General features: G+C 28.1%; 1 protein-coding gene across 2 annotated transcripts; it reads right to left on the reverse strand.

Annotated features, from left to right (window-relative positions):
- Positions 1-331: 331 nt before the first annotated feature.
- Positions 332-11660, reverse strand: LOC107901998 (lupeol synthase). Of its 2 annotated transcripts, XM_041095860.1 has the most exons (18): positions 11522-11660; positions 11097-11314; positions 6977-7162; positions 4711-4800; positions 4350-4547; positions 4180-4264; positions 3917-4083; positions 3061-3363; positions 2825-2944; positions 2607-2729; positions 2407-2505; positions 2239-2295; positions 2099-2145; positions 1877-2020; positions 1607-1784; positions 1258-1338; positions 761-844; positions 332-561 (listed from the first exon to the last, which is right to left on the reverse strand). In XM_041095860.1, exons 2-18 carry the CDS (start codon positions 11289-11291, stop codon positions 451-453), a joined length of 2268 nt encoding a protein of 755 aa, XP_040951794.1. In that variant the 5' UTR covers positions 11292-11314; positions 11522-11660; the 3' UTR covers positions 332-450. The 2 variants fall into 2 exon arrangements, with proteins under 2 accessions (XP_040951794.1, XP_040951795.1); XM_041095861.1 differs by lacking the exon at positions 2407-2505.
- Positions 11661-13080: the final 1420 nt, after the last annotated feature.

Genomic DNA, 13080 nt, shown 5'->3' on the forward strand with positions numbered 1-13080 from the left:
GTGGAGTTAGGTAGTTGATTAGGTAATTACTTGTTTGTATTACATGTTAGCTAATATATGTAATGGCTCAATGCCTTGTTCAATGTTAATGAAAAACTTTCAGTTTGTTTTTCATTCAAACTCTCTCTTGTTTTTCTGTTTTTCCACTTGCAAGCTTTATTTCTGTTTCTTTTCGAGTTTGTTTATTCAGCAAGGCTCGACACTTGCTGTCCAAGCAAGCTGAAACCAGCTTGCTGTTGCCTCTTAACACCAGCATCTTCGCATTGGAGGGATAGATGGACTAGTTTGAAGAACACCTTGAGAGGACACATTTTACAATCTCAAAGACAAGTAAAAAAACCTATAAATCATTGGCGTAAATTTAACAGAAGAATAAACAGGACGATGCATTTGTCCATTTTTTTGAGATATTTTACATATTATCGTCGTATTGCTGAAGATGAACCAAATTCATGCAAATAGAATCTGCCGACGATATTCTCCAAGCGCCCATATGGGAAAGATGTTTCGGAATGAGGAGTAATGCAGTGAGCAATTTCTCATAAATACTCCTGTAATTTCCTATTGAAAACAATCATTAAGATCCTTAAGACTTCTGCTGCTCAGAATAAAATGTGACTCTTAAAAATGGGTGTATATTTAGAATGGTGTGGTGAATTTTTTCCATGTATATGGAGAAATTTTAGAGATCATATCTTCATATTCATGTTCAAACATAAGTCTCGAACACAGATAAGAAAATGATGATTCATATTTTTACCTGTTGAGGGAAGTCGCCATCTTCCATCTGTGAATTAATCAGGACCTTTATTCCACGATGAATTGGTGTAGGATCCACATCAGCCTACAACACGATGGAACATTACTTAAGAGCTGGCTTTATAGATGGATATCCAGTTAAAGTAAGGCAATTCAGCAAGAAAAGCTCTATTATTCTTTGATGATTTCAAGTTGGAAAAGCAACAGTTGATTTGTTTAAGCGTATAAAGGGTGAACAAACTTCATGATTTAGTTAGATTTTCTAAATTTTGCACTGAATCATGAATGTTTGAATGGTTAAAATCTATGTTATACGAATTCAGATGTGTTGCATACAGGTAAGTGCTTTACATGGGTATAGTCAGATTTTCCATTTTTTTTATGTATTTGGAAGATCCTTAGGGGTCATAGACCCATACTCATGTGTCAGATATAAGTAACTTTAGAAAAATGTAGTCAAAGTGACATAGAATAAAACTTTAAGTACTTCAGACTCACCTGTCCGGCATCAATGAGGGATAACAATGCCCATGCTGTTTGGACTAAATTTGCACGATTTCCCTCCAAGTTGGTATATACCTATAAATGGAATTGAGAACTGAAGTATTTGCTGTTTATAACATTCAATTATGCATCCATTTGTTCTATTTTAGATTATTTGCTACCGAGTATGAGTATCAAATAAGGGATTAACATTTTGACAATGGTAAGATCAGATTTTTTAAAATTTTTCTTTAAAGGGTTTTTGCAAGTTATATCCATATGGGTTAAGGTACTTTAAGAAAAATGAAGACTCAAAGCAACATAGATTGTATGTATATTGAAAAGGTAGGCTGATTGTTCATGCCTTGTTTTGGCTAGAGAGGTAGCTCTCCCCCCATGCACCGTTCTGCAACTGCTTTGACAATAAAAACTCACAAGCTTTACGCATTGAAGGACTGTTCTGGTAGTTTTTACCGCAGGCTGCCAACCCTTCCACTGCAAACCATGTTCCATAAGTGTAGCAAATTCCCCAACAACCATACCTGTTTCATCATACTATCATATATATATGATTGTTCTTTTTGAATCATAGACATCATCATTGATTATATTGAGAATATAAGGTATAGTCTACCATGAACCATCTGGATTTTGTGTATCTTCAATGTATTGAATCCCCTTTGCTATGCAACGATCGATGTCGACCCTTCGATGCTTGGGATGTAGTTTTCGAAAGAGAGAAAGAGCTTGAATTGCTGAAGAAGTACATTCTACATACCTAGAGTGGAGAAAGTATGAATGTTGGAGTAAATACTAATATTATTGGCTAAAAGCAATTGCACTGAAGAATGCTTACTCTCTTTCTATGAGAGTGTCTTCAAAGAACTCAGTAGGATTGAATTTCTATGGAAAGGAAAAAAAGTAGTTGTTAGAAATATGGTATGATTTTAAAGCAGTAAAAAAAATGAAGTGGGTAAATGATGCCAGATGAATTACCTCTAGCCAACCATAAGCTCTTTGAGGCTCCCAGGCCGGGAAACCGCCATTGTTGCTCTACATTAAAGGTTAAAAAATGTTCATTATTAGGACTTGATTCTAACAAAAATTGGATGGCTACTCATTATTTGCATCTTAAGTGAAATGTCCTTAACATTGGGTTCTTACTTGTAGGGAAAATATGACATTAACAGCGTCGTAGAATCTCCCAGTTTCCAGTTTTTCTCCAACAAGGTTAGTTGGCATTTGTGAAAACAAAAGTGAACACTGTAGTAGATAACACATTTCCAATACTTGTATATTCATCTTTACCAAAAATCAAGAAAAACATGGCATTACTTGTATAACTGGTGGGGTTTGATTATTACCTTTAACCCTTCTGCAGTACAATCAGAGACTTGCCAGCCATGATCTTGTGTAGAGAAAGTCCATGAACCTTTTGATATATGTCGGTACATAGCTGAGAAGTTGCCAGAAGGGTTTTCTCGTACCTTTGAAGATAATATCATTTAGTTGATTAAGCTACATTTCTAGGTTCAGATGGCCACTGCTAATGCAAAACAATATTGGAAACTAAAGAGTTAACCTGTGAAGCTTTTAGAAAGTCATGTGCCTTGCGAAGAGTTGAACCATATTCCTCACTTAGATCACTCGACATGATAGCCTGAATAGCAAAAGCTGCATCCCACATTTGACAGCCGAAAGTCTGCATAATATAAAGGGAACTGGTATATCAATATTGTTTATCATAAGTACCGTTGGAATTAACAAAATATTATATACAAATTTCTCAATTCCTAAAACATGGGATTGATCTTTAACCTGCATTTTCAATCCATCTTCTGCAATCCAATAGTAATCTGGCAATCTTGCTAAGTGACGCTTATATGCTTCTGAGTTTGGGTCTTCAACCCAACAGGCTATTAGACATAATACCTTTTCTACACACCCAATACAGAGGTATCTGCTGTTCTCATCTTCATAATGTACATGTTGGATTGCAACTTTCATTGCCTTATCTCTCAACATAGAGAATGGCCATCGTGTTAATAATGGTTCGCCGACATGGTAGAGAAGACCCCATGTTAGATCTTGAATAGGAGGATGTGCATAGTAAAGATCCTCCTGAAACAAAACCCATATGAAGTTTAGTATTTGGATACATATATATCGATCAAACTCAAAATCTCATAATCATTTATTTGTTGTTTATTTTTTTTAAATCATTTTATTAATTTTTCAACTAGCACGACTTGAACCTATGTCACACTTAAGAGCTATGAACATCTTTAACTATGAAGCCAACATAAGTTTTCTCTTCTAATCTTTAAATTTATATTATTTGTTAAATTACCCCAAAATACATCAGTTAATTAAAAATTATTAAAATGAATAAAATTATAAAAAATATTTTTTTCTTTTTAATTTTTTAATAATTAATTAATTACTAATATAAAATACAATACAGGTGGGCTGACATATAAGCAAAGTTAGAAGATGTTAACTTCCATCAAATTTGGAGTGATCTGCACAAATAATGCAAGTTTAATGGTTCAAAAATGAAAAATTAAATAAAAGGTTAAATTAACTTTTTTTTGTAAAATTGAAGTGCCAAATAGATGATTATGCCAATAAAAAATAATAAGTAAGATTAAACATTCCCTAAAAGGAAAAGCACCTTGGCAACAGTGTTTCGAGCTGCATTCCAGTTTATTTCATGGTAAGGTTGATTGTATAGCTCTTGCCTTATTTGTTTAATCAAACTAGTGATTGGACCAACAAATCTCTTCCCATATAAGTATGACATTGGCATGTAAACTAATCGACAGTAACATAACATTTTGCCTGCATTTCATCAATATAGGATCACTTGGTAGCGTCGGAAACATACTCATGCTCATATAATATATTAAGTCAAGAATTAAAATATATTAGGAAAACCTGGATGGATTGGAAAGAGGTTAGGTAGAAGCCAAAATTCTGGAGGCATAGGATTGCAACCGGCCCATTCATACACTCCAAGTACCTGTATTCAACATAGATAACACTACTTTGGAATTGAATGTTTAACTTTGCATTTAAGTTATAAAAGCTGGCCATATAATATGTACCGTGACCCAGAACTTTCCCCAAGACGGAATCGCCACTAGACCACCATGGTCAAGTATCCATTTTCGACCTTTAGAAACAGCCATTTCCTCATCATCTTCAATCCCCTCTCCCAGCAACCTTAAGGTAATATAGCTTAATGCAGTTCCAAACATTGTACTATGACCCTCAATGTGTAGTCCCCAACCTCCATCTTCATTCTGCAATTCGAAATAAACTCTACATGAAGTTCATGATATGCAATTTTGTTACTTATTTTGTTCAAGAGGGAAATGGAAAGAATAAGGATTTTGTGCTTTTAATATTCCACAGTATAGAAACAGTTGGTTTATAAGTTTCTTTATTTGAATCTCAATACTCTACCTGATGATTATAGATGTAACGAATGATTTCTTTCTGATGTTCAAGAGATAATACTGCATTGAGGTTCCCAATAACATACAGCGCCATTACCTATTTATTTTCAATAGCAATATTGTAAGATAAAATAATAATTGTAAAATTTTCATTGATAATTAGAGAATAAATAAAAATGAAAATGAAAAACTGGGTAGTAGAAGTGTTCATCGCATGGTAGTTAGTATCGTACAGTATTAGTCAATATGTACCGCTTTGGTTCTAAATTGGTATTAAGTAATTCATGTTCTGCTCCTATAAAAATTTATGTGCGTTTCTATTGTGTTAGTGTGTTTCGACCCATTTCAGCCTATACTGACTTATATATGTAGATTGTTCTAGCTGATGTAAAATTTTAATATTTTAAATGACTTTTAATTTTTTATCATAATTATTTTTAATTTTTCTATAATTACATTTAAAATTAAAATACAGTTATTAAATTAATTTATTGAACAGAATTAATAATTTTAAAACTTATATTTACATATAAATATATTTGCATGTATAATATATAATTTATAAAGAAATTATAAATTAAATTATAAATTTATATATGTGCAAAATATTTAAAAAATATCAATAAACTCGAAACATTACACCGAAACACACTAATATCGATACGTACTAAGATCAGGACCAAAACGATATATCCACATATACGATACTAACTACCTTAGTTCATTTGCTAGGTTGGGCATATGTTTAGTGCAACATCATAAATTTTTATATGAGCCTAGTCCTATCCGAAATAAGTGCCCTATATTTTATCCAAGTTTCTAATATTTGTAAATGTTTGATTTAATCGTATTATCTAAAAATATTATGTATAGTTAGTATTTAGTATTTTAATAAATTTTATTAAAATTTAAACATATTTTTAATATTTAATTTATAATATTATATATTAATTTTTTTATATAAACTACGTAATGCATAAAAAAATATATTATAAAATTAAAAAATATTCGGGCAAAGTTTGAATAGTAAAATTTAAACCTAAGTTAAGTGCATTAGAATAACTTAAATTAAAATTATTCTAAAATATAAATTTTTAGCCAGATAGTATCATATCATTTTAAATTCATACAAATATCATTATACATTCATTTATATATAATATTTTTTTTAACTTTAGTTAACTTACTTTAAAATTAATTAAAACTTATATATATATATATATAAAAGCAAACACGATGAAACTAATATGCCAAAAAAAAAACAATTGAAATTTGAAAATGCTAAAATCGATAATTAAAAATAAAACTGATAAAATTCATAAATTGAAAATTGAAAATAAAAAAAATTGAAATCCCAACTAAAATTTTTTAAAAAAAACCTTTAGCAAAAAGCTGAAAATTGAAAATTATAACCACTTTTAATGGTGTTATCAAACTTTTGTATTTAATTAAAAAATAAAACTTTGAAATAGAAAATTAAAAAGAGAAAGAGAAAGAGAAAGAATTATTTGACAACATTAAAACATTATAAGAAAAAACATGTTTTTTTATTTTATAAAAAAATTATTTTTAAATAAGGGTGCGTTTCATAAATTAAAAATTGAAGTACTGAATTTTTATTACTAAACTTTATAAGTGTTGAATTTATATTAAAAATTATGTAGTAAATTATTATATATAAGTATTGAATATAAATATATTGTTTGATAAAAGTAAATATTGATTTTTAAAAGATTATTTATTTTTAATTTTAATCTTATTAATATAATATTTTATATTATTTTAGATAGTTTAAGATGAAAAATAATTTATTTCAACTTTTAATAAAACAAAATTCACTTAAATATTTTTTACGTAACAACCTACCTATTTATCTTATTCTAACTTTTTTTTGTTGAAAATTTTATATTAAGTAAAAATCAAAATAGTTATCATCTAAATCATTAAATGATGAAAATTTTCATTTCCAATGAAATGAAAATTATCATACACACCCTAATTTTAATTATAGTTAAATTAAGTTAAAAAAAGATATCATATGTGAAAGGTCATGGGTGTATTATAATAATACTATTATTATATCTTTAAAAGGTAGTGATGTGATATTATTTTATTAATGTCTAAAGATGATTCTAAATTATTCCCTTTTAAAATATTAGTTTTTTCTATTTTTTATTTGTTGCTTAACAAGCATTTTTGCCAAATTAATAGAAATATTAAACGAAGAATTGGGTTTGGAGGCGGCCCTTGTCCTAGTAGTGGTGGTAATTTACCAAAGGGGGGAGGAAGAACAAAGGACCAGCGTTTTCAGCAGGCCAGTGACCATCATGAACTTGAAGAGAAGAATAGAAGCTGATAGCCCTTCTAAGTGTAATTGTTATGCCTTCCTCCGTCACCTCCTCATCCTCCTCCACTTTCACAGCCGGTGGAATCGGCCCGCATGGATTTTCTTTCCTAAGCTGCAAACGCATATGAAATATTCCAAGTCATCAATAAATTAAACAAATTAATGTATAAATTAATTTAAAACAGCGTTCGCTTTGATATATTCTTCATTTTTGGAGGCCTATGTAGCTTATGTTTTGAATCTAGGGAAATCCAAGATTAGAGTAAAATGTTAATTGCCTAGTAGGACAAATATAAAATAAAATATAATGATTTTGTGGACTTTTTGTTTACTTTATCTTTATATAAGAAATAAAAGGGATTTATGAAAGTTACGTAGGTGAATTTTGATTCCTAGATTCCCAACTTGCGGATATTGGAGGTGACTGAAGATGCCCTTTGTTTTTGTTCACTTTTTTTTTTTAATATTCAAAGAAACAAAAAAATTATATTTATGGGTTGACCAAGCTTAACCTTGTTGGTGCTTGTCGAGAACTGGGGATCAACTGCCGACTCTCATTCCTAATTTGCTTACCAACTGCATGCATCTATTATATCTTTCATTAAATAAAAATCAGCTTTAATTTTTTTCAAAATCCTGATTATTATTTTGGTCATAGGTACTCTTTAAAAAGATAAATTAGTAATAATGAAATGTGTTTTATTCTCATAGATGAAGATTGAACCCCCACTTCATGACTAAAAATGAGATAAACAACCACCACACTAGACCTCATAATTTAACGTAATTTTAAATTTATTATATGGTAAAATAAATTTAATCTTCAAAACCTAAGTTTGACATGTTATACTCTACAAACATCACTTCTCAAATCATAAATAAGTTGTGATAAAAGAAAAGCTTAATAAGAAAAATAATTAAGTCTTTAGTTTTTTTTTGTTCATTTATCAATTAAAACTATCATGTGTGGGTATGGCAAGTGGCAAAAACATCAATAAAAATTTATAAAAGAATATTTAAATTTTATTAAAAATTAGAAAATAAACGTAAAAAATTATAAATATTTAATAATTTTTTATAACTTTTATTGATTTTTTTCGTCGTGTGTCACAATCACGGCATGACACGTTACAATTTTAATTGAAAAGAAAAAGACTAGAGATTGTTAAATTTAACAATTAACTATTAAAATTAATGATTAAAAGGCATTTTTGATGCATTTTGATATTTCAAGTATCCAATTAAGTAAAAAAATAGAAACTTAAATGTTTTTTTTTTTAAGTTGAAGGGAATTTTACACCCTCTTTTTTAAGTCTAAAAGAAATGAATAGAGAGGGAAATAGAACGAATTCTTAGGAAGTAACAACAATAGTATTGTATGTTTTGTACTCATCAATCAAATTTTTATTTAGTTGAAAAATTATTAAATGTTTTTTTTATAAAGTAATAAATATTATTTCAATATTTTTTATATTTCGATAAATATAAAAAAATACATGCATATAAATGAAAATCAGAATACTTAAACTTAAGATATTATTATCTTGACTAGAAACTGTACTATTTGAGCTAAGTTATATTTGACATTTATATTAATTTTTTAATAATTTATTACATAATTATGTTCTAGGTGAATCATATTATATGTATTGTGTAAAAATTTATGATTTTACACAATTTTATAACTTTTTATATGATTAATATTTTAACAATTCAACTGTCACATTTCATGAAGACATTTGTACTTTATACATGTAAAATTTTTAACTAATATGATATCTCTATCATATCGATCTAAAATAGTCTATATTAATATATAGTTAATAAATTTAATATGCATGATCTATATAAATGGAACATGTAAAGTGACAAATAAATTATTAAAATATTAATAATATTAAAAAAGATGTAAAATCATTTCATTTATAATATATATATGCAGCCTCACTAGATCCTGCGTTGCAAATAATGCCACTTCACTTGTGGACAGTTGGTTAGCTCTTTTAACCGTAACTGATTTCTTATATGTTTCTCTATCATTATGTTCCTCAAATTGGACAACCCAGAACGGAACAATTGCAAGTTTTGTGCTTACAATACATAGGATATTCCGCTTACTTTCTACGGAGATTCATTCAAATTTCAGAGATAAGATTTCATAAAATAAAATTTTGTAATTCTTCCAACTAAATTTATTGTTTAAATACGTTTTATCAATAAATCAGTCTGCCTATAGATTTATCTATTTTGATCAGGGTCGTATTAAGGGGCTGGTAAGGTCTAGTCCTTCTTAAAATAAAAATTTTTTCATTTAGGCCTTTTAAAATTTTAAATTAATAAAGGTAAAATTACATTTTAACCCTCCTAAAAATGATAAATTTTTTATTTAATTCTTTAAAATTTATAAAAAATAGAATATTCAAATAGTGAAATTACATTTTTATTATCGTAAAATTTATAATTTAATTTCACCCCCTAAAAAAATTTCTAACTTCCACCCTAATTTTGATCACCAAATAACTTGGGTCCCATAACAGCAAAGTTGTATTTAATTTGTTCCTTTCATCTAAAACTCAACTTTGACTCGTTCCCACTTCTTAATTAAAAGTTCCTCCATATCCTAAAAATTCAAATTTGATATATTCACTAATCTCGAAATTTGAAAATTTTTCTTAATTTGATCTTTTTAAATTTATATCTCTTAAAAAATAATTAAGATGTGATGATGTGGCATATAAATTTTTAATTTTTTATACAAAATCTAAAATATACACAAAATAAAAATAAATAAATGATGATATGACACAATTTTATAGTACCACATCATTATATTTTAATAGAAGTCAGACTGGCCCGAAAACGAGTTGAACATTATCAAATTTAAAAAAAAAATAGAATCCAAGTTTAATGGCAAAATTGAAAAAAAAATTATCAAACTCAAAGGAAAAACATTAGTATATTTTTTAAGTGAAATATGAGTAGATTTTTATAGTAAAAAAAAGAGCTATTTTATTAAAAAAAAAAAAACAAGCAATTGTCAGTTGAAAGATGATATAATAAGATAAGTTTATAGTAAGATAGATATGGCAGAACTTCAATAGAAACCTGTAGTAAAAGAAGGGAACCGACGAAGGAGCCTTTAATTGAAAATTGATGTACTCAAAGGTGAATTGCGATTGCTTTAATCCTTCTTGCCTATTTTTATTCATATCATCTAGTTGTTGCATAATTTGTGTAAAATAAAAATATTGTGGGACTTTAAATTTATTTAAATATGAATTATAATTATATTTTTTCAAATTTTTGCGGGTTTGATGTTTAACAATTTTAATTATAATTATTTTTAAAAATAAATTTAGTTATATTTATTTTATATTATTTTATTATTAATTAATGGTGTTATTAGAAATGAAAGCGAATTTTATAACCCCACAGAAATATCACAATCAAAATTGCCAAGTAGCATTAATTTCTTAACTCAAATTCATGGAATTCTTCAAATTTAGATTATCTTATGATTAAATATCACATAAATCATGGATGAAAAATAAAAAGCTTACAAGGTTATAGTATATAAAAAATTATAAATGAAATATCTGTCATTGTATTTACTCTTTAGAGTTATTCATCTTTTTCCCATTAATATATAATGAAAATGGAAGTCAGGCTGACCCGAAAACGAGTCTGTAATCAAGCCTTGGTCCACTTTGTCATGAACACCTATTTTCTTTTCAGAAAAAACCATTGATTGTATATTACCATATTTATAAAACTTATATATATGATGAAAATTATGTCTTCTACATAAGCAGTTGATTTGCTTTTTGACATAAAATGACTATTTTATGAAAATTGGAAAAGTCTTTTAACACTGATGGAGAAAAACGCCACGGTTGCCGTCAAAGAAGACGAAGAATATAAATGAGTGAGAAATGATAAAATTAAGATTATTAAAAAAAAAAAAAACTCTAAACAAGAAGCCTCTTACTTTGTTGATAAGGTTATAATCCAAAGATGAAAGATTGGAGGTTAAATAAATAAATTACCTGCATTCTCAGTAAGAGATCAGAACTTTGTTTGAGTCGAAATCGATTGTTGGTGAATTGAAGCCGAAGGTTCTCCACATGGGCTCGTTCCTCGGGGCTTCCTGCATCTGGGTCGAACTCCCAATGCTGTCTTCCAATGTGATTGTTCACTGTGCTTAGCCATGGACCATCTTCTGCTATCTTCAGCTTCCACATTTTCTTTTACTTTGCTTCTTCACCTACCAATACACAAACCAAACATCACTCCAACTATATATGTTTTCCCCCAATTTAAATAACTTCATCTCAAGACTGCAAAATTATCAACTGCAATATGCTCAGGGTTCAAAAACATTAAATGAAGAAAAATATTAGGTATCACAAGAAATAATTATTCCGTTGAATATATTTCTTATATGTTTCGACAAAAAAAGGAGGACAAGTACCGATAGCAAATACTGAAGGAATTCCTTTTTTCTTTTAGGATGAAATTGAATTCACTTATTCAAGAAAAAGAGAAATACTGAAAGGGTGGACCGAGGGAGTGAATGCAAGTCTGTGAGAAAGGTTGGCTTTTATAAATGCGAGGGAGGAAGTGAGTAAGGCGCGTGATTTTACATGTTCAACTTTCTATTTCTCATTATTATTATTATTATTATTATTATTATTTATTTTTAATATTATAGTTTATTTTTAATCTATTTACATTTTTTTAATATCAATTTATGGGAAAAGATTTGATAACGAATTTTTATACTCCACAAACTGAGTTTAAAGATTGACAAGTGTCAAAAAAAAACAAATGATAATTTTTTAAGATTGATTGTGAAAAAAAAATAAACTACCAATATATCAAATATTAACCCATCAATTTACTCGTAATATTAACTCAACCATCCATTTCACAATTATACTACATTGGTAAAAGTATCATATAGTCCTTATATTATATGCCTCAATTTGCATTATGGTCCATCCACATAAAAAATAAGCAAATTGATCATTGTACGTTTGATGGAGCAAAATAGTCCCTCCGTTAAAATTATGCTGTTAATGTTAAGTGTTGATTTTGGTGTTTTATATATACGTTATAAGGTTCTCAATTTGAAATGGAGCTATTTTATCTTATATGTCATGTCAAGAAATATTTTAAAAAATCTTTAAAAAATTTTAAAAATCATAATTAAAAATTAAAAATTATGAAAAAAAAAACTCTTCAAATTTAAATTATATAGGGATTAGATTGTCATTTTTCTTTGGTAGAAGGACCAAAATGTAATCATGGATATAGTAAAGGGACTGCTATGGTACTTTTACACATTTTCTTAACATCTCAACAATAATTTATACTATTGTCATACATAAGCTCTCTGCCATATCAATCTTCTCCAGCACAGGCTCGCCCACAATGGAGCTCACGTAATAACCCAAAGACTTTCAAAACCATGGGTTCAACAAAAAGTGAAACACAACCTCTAAAATGTACAAAGGTATTTCAAAACCATATTCAAAGTGAGGCAGACGAATAGCCCTAACCTCTGCATTTTTCCATTTCCTCTGTTAGGGGTGAATGTTCGATCGAATCGAATGAAAAAATTTTAAATTAATCGAGTTGATGAATCCTATTTTATTATCTTAACTTGATTTAAAATTTTCTCGAATCGAGTTGAGTGAGATGAAATTCGAATAAAATATATTTGTTCGAGTTAAATTTTAAAAAATAACTTTGGGTTCTTATAACCACTGTCACTAACCGTAATCAAATTTGTCCACCGTAATCAAATTTATTATTAACTTTCATCATCTTATAATTTATTTATTAATCTTTTATATACGGGTTAGCTTCTTTGCTTACTAGTTGCTTCAATTATCTTCTAATTCTTGTTACATGTATTTTGAAATTAAAAAAAACTATTAAATGTAAAAATGTTATTTTTTAATAAAATTTATTTTAAAGATAAAATATGAAATTGATATCAACATAAAATTTTAACACAAACATTTT

This window comes from Gossypium hirsutum, chromosome D06 (assembly GCF_007990345.1).
Source record: "Gossypium hirsutum isolate 1008001.06 chromosome D06, Gossypium_hirsutum_v2.1, whole genome shotgun sequence".
Classification (NCBI taxonomy): Eukaryota; Viridiplantae; Streptophyta; class Magnoliopsida; order Malvales; family Malvaceae; genus Gossypium; species Gossypium hirsutum.

What these genes read in the sequence shown, in the direction of transcription:
- LOC107901998 (XM_041095860.1), bottom strand. Translation starts at nt 11,291, where the DNA reads ATGTGGAAGCTGAAGATAGCAGAAGATGGTCCATGGCTAAGCACAGTG. An exon ending in GGGGAAAGTTCTGGGTCACG is followed by an intron (nt 4,265 to 4,349) that starts GTACATATTATA and finishes TGTTGAATACAG; the next exon opens with GTACTTGGAGTGTATGAATG. An exon ending in ATGGCGACTTCCCTCAACAG is followed by an intron (nt 562 to 760) that starts GTAAAAATATGA and finishes TGTTTTCAATAG; the next exon opens with GAAATTACAGGAGTATTTAT.